Source organism: Labrus mixtus, chromosome 13 (assembly GCF_963584025.1).
Source record: "Labrus mixtus chromosome 13, fLabMix1.1, whole genome shotgun sequence".
Classification (NCBI taxonomy): Eukaryota; Metazoa; Chordata; class Actinopteri; order Labriformes; family Labridae; genus Labrus; species Labrus mixtus.
Window position 1 is genome coordinate 27,806,311 of NC_083624.1, and position 22,100 is coordinate 27,828,410.

Below are 22,100 nucleotides of genomic sequence, written 5' to 3' on the forward strand. Positions count from 1 at the left end.
ACATTCACTTTGAATGGAATTTTGTCTAAAGAAAAACATGAAATTAATCTTGGTTTGCAGTATTACACTGTAATTCGAAAGGACCTTTTGTCAAGCATTTATGCATATAAATATATGTACACTATTATCCCTATATAAGTAATATATTTTATTACTGGATTATACAGGAAATTACATTTTTACCTTAAAAAAAACAGCTTCCATTAGTCCTGTAAAAACAAACATGTACACATTTCAAAATCCTACAAAGAAAAGGGACCTAGCGGCAGAATATGGAGGAGGTAGAGTTCATGTATTGCAGCTTTTCCTGCAGGGCGTCTCGTGGGGGAGGTCACACAGAGTTCAGATTATTTTTTTCCTTTTTCTCCTGTCTACTTTAGTTGAAAGGAGATGCTGCAGAATTCAAGCCACGTTACTCCCGAACAAAAAGACATGTCAGAGCCAATCTTGTCAGAAGTTGTATTTTGGCTCTGAGTGGGTCAGACTCTGTCCTGTAAAGCAGCACTGACACTTCTTTTTCTATGGAGGTCATGTTTTCTTTTCACTGGGGTGTAGTGAGAGCTTGTTCAAGCTTTAATTAGACATCAAGTATAAATGAGTGTAAACAACAAGTACACATTGTATTCAATAATATTATACCAATACAGATTTCTAGAATAGGGTCTGCCTTAAAAATTAGGACAAATTACACAAATAATCAGAGGACGTCACTTTTATTTTGTCAGAGAAAACTAAAATGTGAAAACCGCAATGAGGAGCTCTTGTGAAACTGCTACAACAAAGATTAAAATGGTTATGCAGGTCTGTAATGGCACATGAACACAGAATAAATATTTGAAGGAAATATTTGATTTGACGGATTTCACATTACAAGTGAAGCTGCTTTTATCTACTGAAATCTATCTGAAGTGTTTTTCTCCATAAAAAACAATGACATGGAAAGGTTGCATAATGGTACAAGGTCTAAGTGGCTTAGTATACATTTTATAGTGACACCTTCTGAAGGAGCATTGACTTTAAAAAATATTTCATTAAAAATAACCTATCATTCAACATTCCAAAACATTACAGTCAAAGTTATTGCTTGTCACTTGGAGGTTTATTATCAACCTCATGAGCACAGGAAGTGAAGTGTGTGGTATTAGAAATAACAGAATGAAGTTAAAAATGTAAGCAAACCCCTAAAACCACCCAGCAGTCCAATGTACAGAAATGTGCAAAGCAAAGACAAACATCTTCAGATGCTTCAAAATAACTTTCTTAAATAATTAAAATTAATTTCAACAAAGGACTTAACAAGGAATGTTATCCTGGGATATTAAGAGCATCTCGTTTGGTTACTGTTTTTATTTTGTCAACATTATGTAGGCATCACAATGAGGTGGCAGGCAGGTCTCTTTTTGGGTAAACAAAGAAACTGTGGCAGGGCAGGTTTCTTCAGTCGTTGTAGCCGGTCCCCTCTAAGTGATCCGGGATTGGCAGTCCAGTGAGGACTGTTAAACACCGGTTCCACACATTAAACACGGGGCACACAGGCTGAGCGAAGGCGATGTCAAATGTGTACAAGTGCTGGGAGCCGACAGCGTCATAGAAAGACAGAGATCCGGAGTCATAGTCCAGCAATATCCCGAGTCTTCTCAGGTGGGGAGACGGCTCGATGGGCATCTCCTTACAGTTGTGACGCACCACCCATGAGTTGTTGCATCGAGACAGGACCCAGGAAGCAGAGTTTTTGCCAACCCACTCGTGCTTTGGTGCTGATTTGTATGCAATTCCAACTGCAAACCTGCATGACAAATTTAAAAAAAGGAGAGTTCATAAGTGCTTACATTATAACATTTTAAACCTATAACATTAAAAGGTCAAAGTCTACAACAACCGTGCTAGTGGTTCTATGTGGCTATGTCTGGTCAGCTGGTGCTTAAGGTAAAAGCTAACATCTGAATGTTAATATGCTCACAACAGCACTGACGCAGGTACAGTGTATGTTAGTTTTGTGTTTAAGCATACTAGCATTTTCTATTTAGCACTCAATAGAATACACATGAGGTTGAATGAGAAGAGGTCTGAAGGTGTTTGGGTGTTTTGTCATAAACAGATAATATTTGACATTTAAGGACTTTGCCCTGAAGTTAAGGAATCAACAAACATATTTAATTTTATCATGATTCAGAACCTTAAAGTCTTTCACAAGTCATCTGTATCTATTCATCTAAATATGTCAACTTCAAGGTCGGCTCTGCAGCAAAAATTTAAGGATTTCCAAAGTCTTTAGGATGAATCCATAAATGTCTGTGCAAAATGTCATGAAGTCAAAAAGTCCAGTTGGTGTTGTAACTAAGACGGGCTTCATCACAACAAGCTGCATTCTATTGTATGAACTCAACTGAACTAAATCCATCCATTCACATGTCTCATTTTCTGATCTAAGTAGTGGTCTAAATGGCAGACAAACAACAGCTTCCTAACAGTCACACCACCAGCATGGCTACAGAAAGGTCAATGTTTTTACCATGTGCTTCCTCCTATCAGAGCTTCCCAGTAATGGCGTCCGCTGTCGATGTAGACATTTCCTGTGACACCGTAGCTGCTGTGGCTGGAGAAGCGGTCCTGGCTGTGGCTCTTCTTGGATGATGTTTCATCCCTCTCCACTGTCAGGTTGTCATGTGACACTCTTAGCTTCCTGTGAGCTGACTTTGGGTCCAACTTAAAGGGTTGACCTTAAAGAAAAATAAATTTTTTTAGAGATGCATCACAATTCTCAAGAATGATCAACTATATGTAAATGTAAATGTACAGTTGTTTCATTTGACTTACTGTTAGTCTTGAGCTTCCCTGGTTCACTGCTACGGCTTCCAGCCTGGTTTATGGCTTTCACTATGAAAATGTACTTGGTGCCACACTGGAGGCCGTGCACAGTGTAGTGATTTTGTTTGATGTTTGGTACAATCATCCAGCTATCAGCAGAGTTACACAAACCTGCAGCCAAGACAGACAGTCAAAAACAAAAACAAAAACAGATTTACATAAAATATTCACAAGTAAGGCCCTATTCAGTGTCTGAAAGCAAGAAATGAGACATACAGCTTCTAGTTTTGACTCCTCAAATATAGCTGCATTATCACTCATCCTAATGTGTTGCGGCACCGAGGCAGATAACAATAAATTGCCTGATTGAGCATGTTGTGACCTTGTTAGTGCAATCAATTCCAGCAGTCTGCTGCTCATTCCAACCCAAAGACAATATCGAGCTCACCATGTCTATCTGGATGTAAATCCAGTCAGACTAAGCTGTTATTTTTTCCCCTTATCCCCTCCTAGAAGCTGCAAAAATTGCAGTGTATTTTGGTAACATCTCATTACCCATAAGAGCGTGGACAAAGCCCTCCTCTTCTGCTGCTACAATACAATATTATGTTTAGATATTGTAACACAGCCCCCCAAACAATTTTAAGTCCTTCAGGAAAATCCCTCGAAAATCCCCCTGTCATTGTCATGTTTCCCACCACAAACAATTTGCAGCTGGAGAGCCGCATTCAGACTTACTGACAACATTGGAGTGGCTGGTGAAGATGGCATACTGGAGTTCATATGATACGACCGAGAATTCATCTTCTGACGTCCAGTGGACTGTGATTGTGTCATACGAAGCTGTACATAATTCCTCACGGATTACTGGTGGATTTGGTGCTGCAATTGGAAAACAAAGGGAAAAAAATGTTGTTCAGAGCCAGTAATGAAAAGCTGAGTGGATGGTATTCTGCACAAGACAACAACAAAATAAACTACAATTTGAATATGTTGTAGAGACCGCAAAAAGAAAAAAGAATGATGGTGGAAAAATGCCATCTTCTGTGTCTTTGTTCTGATTAGTGTAATTAAGCCAGGTAGCAGCTCCTCCAGCTATTAGAGCTACAGCTCCCATGCAGGGTTTAATTCACGCTGCACAACAGGCGCTGAGAATAAACAATCAAACCGGTTTCATTTAGGGGAAAATAAAACTCCACTGTGGTGAAACGTGAGAGATTTTTTGTTTTTCTGTCATTAGCTAGTTAAAATATAAATCCCTGTTCCTGTTTCAAGCCACAGAGGATATAAAGTGGGTGATCTTAAATGTGCCATTTACCTAAAAGGAGCCAAACATAAATTATTACTTTGTAATAATAAGAGATGTGAGTATAAAACTGCTCAAACATTGTAGTGTACCTGAACTCACATGGTCGTTAATACTGGTTGAGCACTAGATTATTTAAAGTGACTTCATGCCTTGCAAACCCTCACTCACCTGTGAGGTAATCCAAGGTTTCAAGCATTTTTTTCTCCCTTGAAAAGTCCAAAGCGAAAGTATCGAAGGTGTCGTTCAGGTTAATTTCTGGTAACAGGATTTGGGAGGATGCTGTTGCCATTGAAACTCTGTAATAAATCATGAACATTATCAGAAGTGGACCATTTTATATTACAGACTTATTGTTTTTTCCCCCCAATTACCTTTCACATATGTTCTTAGCTGTCTGGAGGAATCGAGTGTGATCCGTCTCTTTAAGAGTTTGGTCGGCCTGTGTTATGAGGGACGAGGACCTCTCGATGCACTGCTTGCAGCTGCCGATCTGCTGAGCTAGCTTCCTCAGCCGCACAGACTACACAGAGAAATAAACAGACATGTTGACAGATGAAAAGCTGGGTAAATAGCCCGAGGAGTTCTGCCTACTGGCACCACACAGCCAGATGGTAGATTTGATCTAAATTGCAAGTTAGAGAGTCTTACTGAAGAAAATATAATTTCCAGCTGTGACAATAAGATTTTTTAGCTGTGTAATAAACACTAAATGTGAGGTTCAACATGTTTTAGAAAGTATGCCGGTATGAAAGGTGTGTTAATGAAACATCCATCACATCACTGCCATGGTAACATGGCCATCTAATCCCTGATCTGTGCCTCACTGGTGTATTGGCTGAAACCAGAACCTGACATGAGGCACGAGGTGAGGAAGGAAAGAGTCACGCCCTGGCCCTCAGTATCTAGGATCTGATCTTACTCTGACACTGAACAAGGCAAAACATGCCACAGCCTCTCTGATGGCATCTAGCTTGGGGAAAGGAAGAGAAGCAATTCAAGAAGACAGGATTCATTTAATGAGCATCTTATACATGAGCACCGTAGTTTAACAAATATTTGTACTGTTAAAAGGGGAATAGTGTATATAGTACAAGTGCTTTGTAACTGTACTTAAGTAAATTAAAGGTATATGCTCTTTATATTTCATTGTTTACTTTACAAAAATACATTTCCACACAAGTAGTCTGCCACCTTTATTCCCTGAATAATTCAAAACAGCTTGCCATTTTAGATTCTAATGCAATTAAAGGGAATCGTTATTTTTGTTTCGCATCACTATGCAGCAGCTTCCTAATCCTAACATCAAGATCGATAAACGAATTGGACAATGCTAAGTGAAAATGATCATTGCTTGGTGAATCAAACATTGCATGATAGACACATCAAGACAAAAACCTGACAAGAAAGGGAAACCTGACTGTGGAGAAGAGGCGTTTAGACAATGTGACTTCATTGACCCACAGCAAAACTTTGAGCTACAGAGAGGAAATTGAAGACGCCAAAACTGCTTAAAGCATAAAGTGGAGCAAAGTTAAAGTTCATTATTTTTCAGTATATTGATTTTTTTCCCACAAATATTTGTACAGAAACAGCAAGGACATGTCAGTGATTCTGCTTTTACCAGAGTCTCTTTTTCCAAGTGTCTTTTCTCTTTGAGTGTAGAATATGTGTTTGCCTCCTCTGATCCCCTTACAAAGACATCATTTTCAAGAAACAAGGATTTTACCCAGCAGCATTGACTTGTTATTGCTGCACTCTAACAGCAGCAACATGCTCAGGAGTTGAGATGTAAGCTAGCTTGTCAGCTGTGCCGGGAGGCAAGGTTATCAACATGCACAAGGTGATAAACATACAAACAAAGGTTATCACGACACACAAGGTGATAAACACTACCTTCCCCTCCTTTATCTTGGTAGCTATGATCTGTCTTCTCTGCTGTATGATATTAATCAGCAGGTCGCACTCCTCCAGCAGCTTGTTTTCTTGTCGCGATGCATTAACCTAGACAGGACAGGAGAAGAAGATAGGAGGAAGCCAATCAGGGGAGAGGGTTTAATTTATTTACAGCACGATTCATACGATGCAAAACCCATGTGGCAGGAAAACGACCTTAGAGGATAAATCTGTCTTCTCATGTCGGACACAGGAGCAGTCAGTGGAGGTGGGTATATATTTCTTTACGGTGTTATAACATGATATTTTGCAGGGTAATGTTGTATCCATTAACAGACTAAGGGCCCTATTTTGAGGGCACAAAGTGCACGGTCTAAAACGCACGGCGCAAAGTGATTTGGGGCGTGTCCTGCTACGTTTTACAATCAGAGGTGATCACATAGAGGTTTGATTAATTTGCTTGATTAAACATACAGTAAGTGTGTTTTGGGCGTAACATGATTAAAACCAATCAAAGAGTAAACTCTCATTGATGGCCAGGTGCGACTGCAGCCTGACATGTTGGTATGTACATGGCCGATTTCATTCCTTATTGCTTAAAGGCTTTATATGTGATTTTTTTGATCCAGCAGATTGAGCACCAGCATGAAACCAAAACAACTTGCGCTGCATTGTTGTGTTAGCATGCTAATGCTAGCGATCTTTATTATGCTCGTATCTTCACACTGCATGTAAATTTACCTGAAATGAGCGTGATCTAGAAACACAGTTAAGCAGTGAGTACAGTATGTTATTCTTCTTTTCTCTAGTCCCTCAATTAAACAACTTTTATACACGAGGGGAGGAGTCAGCCGGCCGTCCGGGCGATGTAAACAAAGTGAAGATAGGACTCTGAAAACTCTGAAAACATCACAGACAGTGGGACTCGGGTGTTACACCCATTGTAGACAGTCATGACTCACAGAGTTATTTTCAGAGGATATACTTGATTTATATTACATTTAAGTGTGAAAAATCACATATTAAGCCTTTAAACAAACCGAACTCCGACCAGTGTGCTTCTGAACACAAAGAGCATACACAGGACACTTCATGAAATATGTTGATGCTTGACTGAAGGTGTATTCTACTGAATTATTCCCACAACAGAGTCTAAGGTGAAGCAGTTTTCTGTGTCCTCAGGATAGGATCTTGCCAGCATTGCGCCTGACCACACCTCATTTTAAAACAAACACGCTAATGGGGGGCCTTAATGTGCTATTTAAACAACTTGAGGGGCATGAGGGGAACGCGCACCCAATGTACAGAGGCTACCGTCGTCACAGTTCCTGTGGGTTTGAATTCCAGCTCAGCCCTTTGCTGCATGTCATCCCCACTCTATCCTCCTCATGTCTCCTGTCTCTCTTCAAAGGTTCTGTCCAGTGAAGGGAAAAATGCCTTTGAAATTTTTTTCTTAAAAAATCTAAAATTACAACCGAGTCAAGTGGAAAATAGGAAAGCCACCTGCAACATGCACAGGGCCCATAGGTGTCAATTTATATAAACTAATTTGGTTTATTGCCAAGTTAAGTTCAACATTTTGCAATTAGTATCATAAAATCAATTGCTTTTCAGCCTGCAAGACTGTGCTGAGCTTCTCAGCATGTTAAAACAAGGAGTAGGGGTTGATTATAGAAAATGTTTGAATGTCAAAGTTTTATTGTTCAAATTAGACGGACACATTTCGGCTTGTAGCCTTCATCAGGGTCATCGAGATCATGACCCTGATGAAGGCCACGAGCTGAAACGCGTAGGTCTAATTTGTTAATAAAGTTGATCTTCATACTACAAGTGTTGCTGGAGCATTTTGACCTCTTCAAGCTTTTCACTCTACATGAACCTTGTTAGTTGCTGAAGTTGTTCCAGAAAATCCCGCTCTGCTTCTTCAAAGTTTTATAGTTCAAAATGACTCTACAAAGACAGGAGGAGTCAACACAGGGCTGCATCCAGTTGTGTTTGACTATGTAGAGTGAAATACAACTTCAATAAATCATGTCCATCTGAGATTTTTGACACTTTATTCTATCAGTGTTTGGATTCTTCATGGCATTTGAATCGACCAAAACCAGATTATTTGCTATCTTTTGAACATGTATGATAAGTAAGGGTTTGTAACAGATGCATGGCAGAGTGAGATCATAAACTAAGGACACATAACGTCCACGTTAACGTTTATTTTTGATATATATGAATATATGAATGCATATTTTGCCTTTGCTCTTAAGGTACTTTATTTGCAGTAAAGTGCATCAGTATTTCAGGAATGATGGATCTATAGACTAATGAGTACTTCATCTTGTTGACATGATGAAAAGCCATCCTCAGACCCAGTCATTTATCACTGTGTTAATAATTCAATGAGTTGTTGCCCATGAAAAGCCACAGCAGCGAACAGCCTGCACCTGAAAGCAGACAGATAAACAGCCTCACCTCCACATGCTGGCAGGTTTGGATAAGTTTGCCCATCAGACTTTCCAACTCACTGGTCCTCTTGATTAGACTGCTGAGGTTGGAATCCAAGGTTTGCTGCAAAGAGGGGGGAAAATGAAAACGATATACCATTACATACTAAGGCACCCACAAACACATTTTAAACAGACGAATAAATCCTGGAGGAGACTCAGGTGAACTGGAACACGGGGAACATATCTGGCTCCTGTGTAGTGGGCACAGGAGAGGAGACACAAGGCCGCCTCTGGATATGACTGTCCAGATTTGGGCTCTGATCTGTGCAGAGCCCCCCGGGTGCTCCCTGTGAGCCAGAGATCCCATCATGCTGCCTGCTGAGGCCGTGGAGCTTAGCAGAGCATCTGCCAGCGATTTGGACGACTAAACCCCGGCTGTGTTAATCACTGACTCAGATCAAAGGCTTATGTTTCAAACTTAATCTCTGGCTGTAATTGGGTAGGAAGATGACTGTACCATCACAGTAGAGAATATCTTCTGATTTAACCTTTTATTCTGCGTTAAGATGATTTATGTGTAATTACATGCGAGCATGCTATCAATTTAAAAGGAAACAAAAGTCCAGTCACACCTAAATTGAAACATCGAACACTTAATCTAAATATGGATGCTAATGAACTGATGTCTGAGACTTTCACGATGAATTTCAAAAGACATGTCAAATTCAAGACACATTTCATCTCGATTTGTTGAGCGCCCCAAACTTATTAAACTGCGTGTAATCCCAAAGTGCTTGCATCTTGAGGATTTTTCTCTTGATGAAAAACAAAATTCTGAAAATAATCCAAAGAAGAAAACAAACAGAGAACAAAGGGTCCATAAAGACCCAAGAGTGGGCAGACCTCTTCCAGATCGTTTTAAGATGTTTCACATTGTGATTTTATAAGGTGGTTGCGTCACTGTGCACTGAAATAGCAGAGGCTTTATTTAACCACTCTCGCAAGAATGATTCATTTATATGCGAGAGAATGTGGTGAAAGCCTTTTCAGATACTGAGCTGCAGGTACAGGTGAGGAGCCGAGTTTTAAATTTTAGAAATGGACACAAGAGATGACATATTAATCAAAAGGATGTTGAATGTAGACGAGCTTAAAGCTTTCTCTTCACTTTTATAGTCTGAAGAATCACATAAAGCCTCGCAGAGATGGAGAGCAAACGCAAAACATCTCCTGAGAATATTTTTGGTCTTTTGTATTTCTCCCGCTTCCGAAAAAAGGCCTCTCCTAAAACATTAACACCCTGTGTGTGTTTAGACAGCTCTCTCTCTCTCTCTCTCTAATGGAAGCTTTTTTCCTAGATTCATTTTAAGCTGATGAGAGGAAAGAAAGGCTGCTTCCTTTTTTAGACCTGAATGCTTCTGGTTCCACACCTTTGCTTCGGCCAGTCTCTCTTCCTTCCTCTCACAGTCCTAAAGGGTCACACTCAGGACTCTGGAGTTTTGTCCTTTGTCAACATTTGAGATTTGATCCTTTGTCAGGGGTTGTAACTTCATTCTGCAAACATCACAGGCCTTGCTACATATCTATGATTGTCACTGTGTTGCTGCACTGTCTAAGTATCTTTAACTGAGAAACACTAAACAAACTATTGATTCTAGTGTACAAATAAACACCATCATTATTCCTAAACTCAACTCTCCGTATGCTGACTCACTGTCACACTGTTATGTCTGACTGGGATATGTCTATAAAGCAAAGCCTCCATAATGCTCATGATAATCCTAATGCCTGTGTTTTTCCTGCTATGACAAGTCAAAATGTTGGCTGGGAGAGAAGTGTATTGAAAGAGCTGTCAGTCAAGGTGGGAGTGGAAGCAGGTTCCAAACCTGTTCCAAAAGTGGCTGCCTAAAGAAACACTGTGGAGTGTGTTTCATAGTTGATGCTCTTCAGCAGCTTTGAAATAGAAAATATTACTTTAAATTCATAGTATTTGTATTTTTATTATGTATGATGTGCTCTTCAAGGCTGGTCAGGATGCAACAAATGGCCTTCTTCTTAAGAGTGTGTTTCATACGCTCTATAGTACAACTACAGCATGTTGTATATCTGTAATGTGTCATAATACAACGACATCTAGCATTAAGATCTCCATCGTTGAGGAAACCCCTGAAGTACTGAAGTCTTTAGTGCTGATCCTGCAAGACAAAGAGCAGGTCACAGGGTCTCTCTGCAGTTATACATGGTTTCTTGTTATACAGAAAAGGCCACTTAGTTCATTATGTAGTCACCATTAAGACCAATTTACTCCTACACATACTTTGGTTTCATAACGTCTTTTTAAACGTTTTCTTGAGATTGTAATTGTTTACGATACTTTTACCAACTCTATTTCAGTACTGTATTTTGGTGATTCAAGAAAGGAAGTTCCTTGCTCTGAAACCTCATGCTCGTTTCCCTTTAGCACGCTGCATTGTGGGATGAACTGCAAACATACCACTGAGTAGAAATATGATGAACGATGGAAAACAACAGACTTCATACCGGACCTAGATCATGTCACATACTGGTAATGCTGAAACAAGCCTGAAAAAGTCCCACATCTCTCTCACACACACACACACACACACACACACACACACACACACACACACACACACACACACACACACACACACACACACACACACACACACACACACACACACACACACACACACACACACACACACACACACACACACACACACACACTTCCTTTGTGTGGGAATGTCTGCGAAATGTGAGGAACTGTAAACACATGTTTGGAAAATACAGCAACTCTGAACAAGCTCAGCTGCATGCCACCTGGGTCCTGTGCTGCGTGCCACGAGAAGAAAACAATCCTTCTCTGAGATGGGAACTGCTGTTTCCTCTGAGTCTTCTAACAATGCAGTTAAGTTCGCGTAATGTGTGGTCAACGAGATAGGACAACAAATAAAAACATGAATTAGTAGAATGCAGCCCGTTGTTAAATGACATCAGGCAGCTGAGGATGTAATACAGCAGAGAAAACAGATCATTGTTAGTCTGGGCTTAAGGAAGATAAAGGATCAAGGACTCTATTCATCTCTAGTCAAACACTCTTTGGCATATTACCGTTGTGAGGATATTTTTATTTAAAGGGAAGAATAATTAACTACACTGAATAATGACAACAAAAAACTGTATTCCATCGAGGCTACAGTGCTGTGTTTGCATGTAAGCACAGTGTGTTTCATTCTGTTGCTTTTTAAAGGATCAATCCAGTGAACACTAAAGTGCATCAAATAAATCCTGCCCTGAATGTGTAATTTAAAAAAAAATAATTCTGATCACCTGGTCGGCCTCCTGGTGTGAACGATCACGCCCCACACAGAGAAAGCGGCCAGGAGATTTCTGCACAACGACAGCACGGTTAAACAAAGGCAGACAGGTTAAGACTGTTCCTCTGACCCTTCTCACCAAAATGCTGCATCCCAGTCCCACTGTGACCGAGCATTGTGAAAGACAGGAGCGGGCACAAAAGGGTTTCAAGTGTTACTTGTGATGCAGTTACCCCCAACCCCCCCCCCACCCCTTTTGTGAATCATGCATGGACACTGAGAGTGGAAACAAAGCAGAGCCTCATTTCTATTTCATGCAGTGGATGCAGTGCTATTGTTAGGGTACACTTAGGGAAGAACTGAGAACTTTGCCTTGAAAAGGACAAAAAATGATCCAGTGAGGTAGAAGGAAAAACAACGATATTGGCCGTTCACTGACTTGCTAAGAAAGAAGTTGATTCACGTCAATAAAGGCAAGAATGCAGAGCCACCTTTCTATTCAGCTAACAGATTCTCCTCATGTCTTATTGATATCAGACCCATCTGCTGAACATGAGCAGTTCCTCTCCTAACTTAATCTGTGAAAGAAGTCTCTGGTATGGGCAGCAATTACATTTAAGACTGGCCAAGAGAGAGACAGGCTTCAACTCATTTATACTGTTTGTTTGGTTTGCAGTAAGGCCAGCAAAATGTTTTGTTTTTTTTAAAATCCATCACAGAAACAAATCAAAGTTAACATCAGCTTACACAAAAGAAGTAAACCTTAAAAAGAAAGTCATATACAGTTTTGATTTTAAAGGTAATTTTTACACAAGTTGAGCTAGTGTCTTCAACCAAGAATATTTTCTACTGCAGATCTGGCACCTCAGCAACAATTTCTGCTAGACGGATGGTTTATGTGGGATTGACTTGAAATAAATGACAGTGGCCATGTTGGTTGTGATGACAGAACATGTTGCAAAGTGTGAGGGTGTTAACACACATTAATGTCTTTTGAACAGTAATTTGCTACATCAATCAGGCTTTGGCCGCACAGAATGCTTGTTTTTTTTCCCTACAGAATTTGTAGATAACAGGAAAAACTATTAAATGTGAACGGACGCATACATTAAAACAATAGAACCTATGAAGGGAAGTCGTACTGCAGGGTTAGGTGTTTCAGATTTCTTATCATAGGATGTGTGACTGAGTACTTTGTGATCTGATAAAAGATAATGCAGGCTTTACATTTACAACAATAGACAACGAAACAGTTACTGTAACTTGCCATAACATGCAGCGACTCTTATTCAGTATAGACAGGAACATTCAAGTTATTTTAAATAAACTTTATTAAGCGTTTTTGAGTACTTAGAAAAGCGCTATAAAAGTGTAATGCAATTTTATTATTATTATTAAAGAGTTATGTAGCATTCTGTATCAAATCCACTTACACTCAGAACTTCATCTTTCTTGATTTAAAGTGATGAACTACTACAAATCAAAACCATTGTTTAGATATATGAACATCTGTTGTTGACACACAATGACTACAGTTGTTATTGGTCTCTTTTTTAATAAGATCAACATCACTAAAATGATGGTATTTAAAGGTTTCTGGTTTTAAATAAATGTAACTGTAAGTGTACAAACTGATGTTGTTACAAGTAAAAACTAAACATCTTGACTTTCCATTAGTGACTTTGGTTTATCTCAGTATCTGGGCACTACTCTCTATAACTGAAATAAAGCCGCTCACTTGTGTTTAACGTTTAACTCAACTCTTGTATGAACTAGCGGTGTGCCTGTTAGACTGAGACAAGAGGTGAACAAATACAGAAATCAATGCAGTGGGCTACAATCAGTAGGGAAGGTTTTGTGCAGGGCATCATTCTCCTCTCACTGCTACAGATCATTTCTTACCTTCAGTTTGTCATAGCGGTCACTGAGGGCTGACACTTGGTGGTCCCGGTGTCGGCCAACCAGCTTACACAAAGCACAGATCAACTGTTCGTCTGTCACACAGTACATGTTGACCTTCTCCTCCTCGTGCTCCAGACACATGAGTCCTCTCAGATGGGAGTCCAGCAGTGGCTCTATCAGACGGTGGCCTGTGAAAGGCTTCTTGTTGGGGTGGGTGGCCTTTAGACACTCGTCGCAATATGACACCTCGCAGGTGACGCAGGTCTTCACGGCGTCCTGTGGAGGGTCCTGCTCGCAGAACTGACACTGCACGCGATCGGTGGGAGAAGTCATGGCTCTGCTGTCGGGGGCAGCTCGCTCACGCCGGGTCTCGTTAGGAGAGTTAGGTCCGCTCAGGGAAGCCTTCTGGTAGCGGTCTATGATGTTCTGTAGTGTAACGTTGCGTTTGAGTCCCTCTAGGCCCCTCTGGTTGAGAGTGATGACATGGCGACAGGTCGGGCACTGGAAGGCGCTGATGGACTGAATTGGCTCGGTGGGGGTGCAGTGTGAGACCAGGATACGATGGGCACAGTTGAAACAAAGGCTGTGAGCGCAGGGCAAGAGCAACGGGTCCTCAAAGAGCTCCAGACAGATTGGGCAGGTCAGCTCCGACTCCAATGTTTCCATCTTCAGGCAAAACAAAGCAGGGTCGACTGCGAAATCCAGGGAAGCTGATCAGCTATCTGTAAAGAAAACACAGAAATGACTTAAGAATGGTGATAACCATGTGACGACATGTAGAATAAAAATCACCTTCAACAGGACTTGTAAACGTATTTTTCAAGCAGAAGTACAAAACGTAACTCTCCTTCAGCATGTCAACATGTGAGTAAATTCAACAAGTTATTTACTAATTTCTAAAATTCAAAAGGATAACTCATCCTCCAACTCAGCAGCAGATTAATTCATAGTGAAAAATAATCAGACATGGCAACTCCTAATGTTCAAGAATTTATGATAATAAAATCTAAATTATTCATCCTCATCTTGAGTTTAGACTTTTCATTGCACACTGAATATTTAAACCAAAATAGAAATATTCTTATATGTAAATATTTTGTAAAATATCCGATTATGTAAAGGAAACAAAAAGCTCACAGAAGGATAATCAAACTAAAGCCTGTCATATTTGACATGTATCAGACTTTTGTAAGTTTTGTTTGGCTGGACTTACAACTCGGAGAATGCAGCAGCGGCTCATTTTAATTTGGCACGGACTAGTCTAGCCTGTCCGCATGTGTTCCGCTCTGTACTGTAGTCCGCGGGCCAGCGGGGCCGCCGAGGACTGACAGCTCAGCCAAGCAGAAGTCTATTGGCCTGCTTGCTGATGGCTGGGGCTCCACACTATCACAGACACTAAGCCTTTGTTCCCGACCAGTCAGACACCCCAGCTGCGAGTGGACACACTGTGCTCACAGCGTCTCTCTGTGTGAACTCCCTACCTCCACTCATTATGTGTGAAGAAGACAAATGCTCATTATCAGGGACAGTCGGGGCCACAAGTAGCTCTTTTGAAGTTCTGAGGATACAGCAATTACCTCTGAGCTACAGACCTGGGTTTGTTCTTTTCTATTCTGTTCAAATGGTCACTGACACTCAGATGTCCCACTACACTGTACGAGACAAGAGGTGATTGTTGCCATGTCCCCTGTGACTGTGATGCATCTGTGGAACCTTTGTTCCTTTTGATATTTTCTTCTTTACAGACAAATGTCAAATGCAGGTGTCTAAAAAAATTATAACAACAGAGGATCAAAGATGACCTCTTTACTTTGTAGGCTTGAAAACTCAAACCTGTTTCTGAAGTTGGTATTTGAACATCCATTAACATGCCATCTTCACAATTTTAGACTTTTCACTGTAAACACTTTTTTCCACTTTTAAACTATATGTTAGTCAATAATTCGTCAACTTATACATTTGCAGATAACTGTCATAAAACCAATCTAACTATGGCACAAAATATGACTAAATTACTTGCAAATATTTGTACTTATTCGTTTGAGATGTTTCTACTGTAACACACGATACAACATTAGCAATGATACTATCTAGCGGTTAACGTACAAGCACAAGTCCCGTCAAACAGGTTAAATCCTTAAATACAAAAGGAAGAAAGTTCTTTTTATGAAAAACACAATGCAAAGATCCACTGATGTCACCCCCTTATGGCACAAGTTACAAAAAGTATGTAAAACAACACTGAGGCAAAGAGCCAACACAAAGTGCTGCTACAGCCCAGAGAACATCACACACTCCTGAAAGCTCTCCCATTCATGCGCAGTTTACTTTACCCACCGATGGATTTCGCCCCACTTTGCACTGCCGAGACATTTCTGCTGAAGGGGAAAAAAACGTCTGATCTAAATTCTGAAAAACATTTTCATGACAACAACTACACCAGCCAGCCATACACCCAGGCATTGCTAGAGAGACAAGCATCCAGATGGCACAAGTCCTCACAGCCCCAGTAATCCCGAAGCAGAGCTGTCATTAGGCAAAAGATTGAGCAAGAGGTAGCAAGCACAACAGGAAAAGTTGCCCGACAATTCCAGGAAAGCCAGCTCCACCTACAGCTGGAGCGCTGGCCAGTAACCGGGAGAAGAGAGTGAAAAGAGTGTGTATGTGGGAGCGAGAGAGAGAGAGAGAGAGAGAGAGAGAGAGAGAGAGAGAGAGAGAGAGAGAGAGAGAGAAAACAAGCGGAGGCAAAGGGAATTGTGCAGAGCCCCAGCCCATGCCCTTACAGGAAGGTTAGTGTCCTCCCGGCCCTGTCCATTCAGAAATTCAAAGCATGGATTAGGTTCAGGTTTCCTTGTGTGGCCATCTCTCCACTCAAAGCTTTGGATTGGAACTTCTCTTAGCTATGCCACCAGGGAATCAAAGAGAAAAGCAGAAGAGAGAGCAAAGAGGCCACCTGAGAAGCTGCAGGACTTGACTCATCTGAAACGTGGGACAGAGGTCTGCGATTACCTTAGCACAAAAACAAAAAAACAAGGTGACGTGGAAAAAGTGAGTTACATCACAGAAGCTTGTGGTGTGTAACACACCTCATGGATGCCACAACTAAAAAAAAAAAAACTACTCCAAAACTATCTCCATTTTATAAAAGCCCCATTTGACTTACTGACAGCAAACACTGAAAGACACTTAGCCTCCTCTCAGACAGAACTTCAAATGAAGACAGACACTGCCACAACATCACCTGCTACATTTGAGTTTGTCCCAGTTGGCCCTCGAATGGGAACCACTGAGGTACCATCTGCTTACCATGTGCTTCTACCTCCAGACCCCCCCCCCCCCCCCCCTCCCCTGCTGTGCTGCTTTTCAATTCTCCTGTCATTCACAGGAGTCCCCAGAGCGGCTATCCTCTCCAAGAGGAAGACACACACTATAAATATTTAAGACGAGCTGAAGTTCAGACAAAGTGATGGGTGTGGGCTACACGGCTCGAGAGAAGCACATGGGAATGTGACAGATTCTCCAGGATTCCTCAATAAGAGTCTCTCTCCAGCTGGGATGGAATTTACTGTCATGAGATTAGCAGGAGGACTTCCAGGAACTGGAGATCACAAAAAAAGAATGAAAAACTTATCAAAGATTGAATTACTCCAGTTGAGTAATTTTTCACGGGGAAAAAGTAGAACTTGTGGTTTTCATCTTCTTCATCAACTTGAATATTTGTGGGTTCTCTCAGCCCTCTATGACAGTGAGATGAATAACAACTAAATATCTTCAGGATTTGATCAATAAATGACATTTTAACAAGATCTTCTCTGGATATGGGAGACCACCGACGATCGTTTTTCATCACTTAATACATCTTATAGACCAAGCAACCAAACAATAAGTTAAGAAAATCATCAGCAGATCAATCACTGCCATTTCTACATAGAGGCAAACACATTTTTTTTTTTAATCAAAAAGCATTAAATGTGATGACCAGAGAAATTCATAATTCAGTTGACAAATTTAGAGAAGAACTGTAATGAAGCCTTTAAGTTCATAGAATCAGAAAAGTTACATGAATCAAACATTATGAATACATTTACAAGAAATTCTGATCTCTTAAAAATTAAAATCCGTTTTTATACATGACTCTTAAAAAAGACACATGGTTTTATGAGAATCTGGAAACACTGTCTCCAGTGAACAAATGCTTTTATATTTAATTACAGTTTTTTAGTTGCACACCTATGATTGCAGATGCTCAGAGTTGAGTACAAGCAGATATAATGGGTTGAGACACGCACTTGATTGTGTGCATCTTTGTCAAATGGTGAACTTAAACAACAATTTAACAGTCCGAGTGTTATTTGCTTCTGAAGTATAATGGGTCATTAACAGATGAAACAATTACAGTGTCTCAAATAGGAAGACAATTATCTGCTCAAGCACTGTCCTAATCCTTTTTGTTATGGTCTTTATCACCTTAAATGATGTGTCTTTCCCCATGTATGCAGCCCCTGAGAGAGTGTGGTTGCTCTTGTGTTGTTTCCTGGGGCACACACCTAACATATTTATCTGTAATCCTGTCTCCACAGCGTGGCTGTGACCAATGCGTGGCCTGTTGCTGTTTCATAAAGCAGCCTGCTCAGCAGCGGCCCACTCAGGCCTAATGTGATTTACAGCTGATTACACTGACAGATCTACCTGACCTGCAGCTGCACACATTACTGAGATTAGCTACACGACGCCTAGCCCTTACCGCCATCCATTATTACTCTTTTTTTTAACTGATAGTGGAAGGAAAGTTAATTACCAATCCAAACATTTAGGCTACTAAATTTATATCTCATCTGTCAGACACACAGGGTTACTATGAAAAGTTACACGTTTTTGCAATGGACTTCGACGCTAACATTAAAATATGACTTTCCATTAAGAGTGAACAGGATGCTTCATAATGAGGAAACAGCCCTAAAAATCGATAAACTTAATGTTTCTTGGCTAATGAGTATCTTACAGACCGAAGAGTGGAAAAGAGGTCTTCGTGTCAGCTACTTCCCGACTTTTCATGTCTTTCTTTTCATTTAGCTTACAGTCTGGGCTTCAGAGGTAATCAGAGGTCATCGTGGTCAACATCACAAGTTGCACCAAAGTCTCATTTCCTCCCAGCGCGCGCGGCTTGGCAGGTGGTATCCGCGGGAAAACACCGTATCCTTTCCACAACCACAGGAACTTGTGACTTTCCAGGCATGAAGCCTGCTGCTGCTGCTGCTGCTGCTCAGAGGTCCACGTAGAAAATAATAATCTCACTGACCTAAAAACTATCACGGCGAAGGACTGAAGTAGATTGCTTTGTAATAAACATCCGGTCCTGAACTTCTTTATGCTTTTCACCTCGTGTGCTCAAGAAGATTTTAAACGTCATACAACAACAGTCAGTGCCATTGTATACTAGAACAGTCAAAGAGCGACATCTAGTGGATGATCTATAAACTACAGAGGATTTTTATTTCCTAAATCAAAGGAGGCAAATTCTACCACATAATTAAAAGGTGACATTAAACTGTTATTATTTTTTAAATATATGATTCAAAGAATGTTGCATCTAATTTAGTCAAATATGGGCTAGTAGCCTCTTTATGCATTTTCTAAATTACAATATACTTTCTTATGAACATATTATTAACACATCTAGGCTACTTCATTGTGCTGATATAAATATTTTCTTTATTTCTGTTTTTGATACTGCCGCACAATTTAATTCTTACATTCTAATTAGAATTTCATTAGCTTTATTTATGTAATTATTAATTGTTAAAGGAATCCTAGCATTTAATGATTGCATTGCCAACATCTTTTTTTAGGATTGTTGAACTATGAAAACTTTAATCCGCACTTAACATAAAACCACTGTGATGTTTTTATAAAGACCTCCATATGTGTTGCCATAGTGACAGCTTGATATCTATTTGTCACACCGGTGATCAAAGGCAAAGCACTCTGCTGGGAAGATGTCTCGCATTCCTCCTCACAGGAACAAGATAAGTTACTAATTAATAAGAGAAACCCCGGGCTCAACTGAACTGTCCCAGTTTTACCCTTCGTTAGCTTTCTGTGTGTATGTAGTCACAAACTGTGGCCAGATGTATTGCCTGAGCATATACGGATGTGGCCAGGGAGAAAAGTGTGTATCCTTTATCTTATCGGTGGAGTAAATGGTATTTTGTAGGTCATGGGGCTACCAGATTATGGATGAAAGGCTGGGTTTATCTCCCTCTGGGCTACAGTGGCTCCCTCTGTTTGAGTCAAGGTAATAAAAAACTTTTATGATGTCTGGGGAAAGATGACACAAAGAAAAGGAAAAGAGAAGACAACCTACATAAATAATGTCGCAGGGAACACACTCTGGTTATTGCGGTAAAAGTTATTTTATAGAGAGGATTTGTTGATGTTCCAGCCCACAGTGAATAGCTGATGTGACTCTGGAAATCTACTCTGACTACTCCAGCTGTCTTTGACACTTCTTAATCACTAAATTCCCCTCGGCCTCTAACTTAGTCATCCCAACTCTCATTCTAACTCTGGTATTATCCACGGATCAGAACACGGAGGCATCTGTGAGCACAACAAGGCCAAACAACCCCAACACTTGCACAGATTCCTGCCTGCAGGCTTGGAAACAAAATTATGACTCAATGTTTTGGTAGAAAACACAGAGGCGCAGTAACACAAAATACATACCAAGTTAGGAATGACCTTCTGACTTACCGGCCACATGATTACATCCATAAACAGGCAAGAGGAGAAAGATTTGCCTTTAAAGTCAGTCCCTGTTGATATATGGACTCTGCCAGAGCTGATCCAGTGCAGTGAACTTTGAGAGGGCTGACTTGTCTCTGTTGCTCTCTGTGAGTTTCTGACCCTCTAACCCTGTCCTCTAAGCCTATTGAAAACCAGTAGGAGGATCGAAACTTTCCACCCTGCCCTCTCCTCTCACAAAGGACTCTACCTATCCCACATAGACTTAGTTGGCTGCAAATTGTTGCATTGCCCAATCACATGCAAGGGGAAGGACTTGTGCTAGTTTGCTCTATCACTCACGGCTATCAGAGCATGGAGTGCTGCCATAACTCCCAACAAAGCTTTTTTTGTCATCCTCAAATAAACATTATCCACATAGCTGAACTGCACACCACCAAAACAAAAACTCAGAGTGCTTTCATAACACTCTTTTCTGATTTTTGCATATTTTATATGACATTTACAGGTAATACCATTCACATTTGAAACTGTGATGAATTCATTGAAAACCTAGTCTAGTTTATTGCAGTTTGAAATGTGTTTCATGCCTGACATTTAATACAGAGCATTCAATATATGATTCAATGCAGCTGAAAGAAATAGTGCATAAGCAAATGTAGTGATCAATAATGAGCAGAAGGGACAGTGACATGCTGATACTTTGTGTGCACGTCAGTGACCCAGTGATAATAACATGAATAAATGAATAGCCTAACTACTAAACATGAACATGAATAAAGAAATGTATTAAAATGTTCTGCTGTCAGTTGACTTCATGATAGGCACAGATGGCGATCAAACAAACATCATAAAGCTGGGCAGTTATGCCCTGCAACCTTATTTCTGAAACAGCCTTTGTTTTTCCATGTGAACACACTGAGCTGGAAACACACAGGAATGCGCTGTGGTTGGGACAGTTGACTTCGATAGTGTTGAAAGTTGTTGGCATCTGTTCGCCACTCTTTGGCGATGCTGAAAATGTCTCCAACATAAACATGCGCTGGCTGACTAGACTGGCATCCAAACAGTGACTCTGAGCTTCTAAAGTTTGATCAGTTTCTCAGCTCGGGATATGAAACCACACTGACCGTCAAACTGCGAGGTTTGAGGTATTCAGTTGAGAGCCGTTACCTCGGACGACCTCGTCACCGGTTGAGTGTTTCTGATGTGTATCTCAGTGTAAATGTTTAGGTTGTGTGGTGGAACCGCAGCACATAAAGCATGGACTGACTGCGATTAGTATAGAAACTAAAAGCGCCTGCCAGGACTTCTTGAGTTACAGTTGAGGCTGCAGGGTCCAAAAGAAGTGTGAAAAGGAAATGTGAGAGCAATGAAAACAACTTTGAGGTGTGTTAAAGCATTTAGAAATGTAGTATAGTATAATATCAAAGAATGTAATCCAAGTCTGAGTGAATATAAACGCTCATTACAAATTAAAAGTGTGGATCAAAATCTGTTCAATCAGTTCAGACCATTTGTTTAGACTACAGGATGTGGGCGTGGCACAAAAAATAGATTGACATTTACCATGCTCCGCACACTGTGACTATAAGTGTAGTGTAGAATTTATTTCAACTAATGACTTAATGTGGAGTTACAAAATGCTTTGCTCTAGAT

The 22,100-nt window shown here is 40.5% G+C and overlaps 1 protein-coding gene across 10 annotated transcripts in view; it reads right to left on the reverse strand.

Moving 5' to 3' along the window:
- Positions 1–697: 697 nt before the first annotated feature.
- mid1 (midline 1) overlaps positions 698–22,100 on the reverse strand; it is a 28,974-nt gene continuing 7,571 nt past the window's right edge. For 3 of the 10 annotated variants that reach the window (XM_061054576.1, XM_061054579.1, XM_061054577.1), the window contains exons 2-11: positions 13,698–14,419; positions 11,809–11,868; positions 8,480–8,575; positions 6,011–6,118; positions 4,489–4,637; positions 4,286–4,413; positions 3,547–3,690; positions 2,818–2,979; positions 2,513–2,720; positions 698–1,786 (exon numbers count right to left, since the gene is read on the reverse strand). In XM_061054576.1, coding sequence (XP_060910559.1) covers positions 1,438–1,786; positions 2,513–2,720; positions 2,818–2,979; positions 3,547–3,690; positions 4,286–4,413; positions 4,489–4,637; positions 6,011–6,118; positions 8,480–8,575; positions 11,809–11,868; positions 13,698–14,363 — 2,070 coding nt within the window. In that variant the 5' untranslated portion in view covers positions 14,364–14,419 and the 3' untranslated portion in view covers positions 698–1,437. Of the gene's footprint in view, positions 1,787–2,512; positions 2,721–2,817; positions 2,980–3,546; positions 3,691–4,285; positions 4,414–4,488; positions 4,638–6,010; positions 6,119–8,479; positions 8,576–11,808; positions 11,869–13,697; positions 14,420–16,034; positions 16,310–18,775; positions 18,978–20,423; positions 20,655–22,100 lie in introns of those variants that run through there. The other 7 variants (XM_061054572.1, XM_061054578.1, XM_061054574.1 and 4 more) reach the window with 7 other exon arrangements.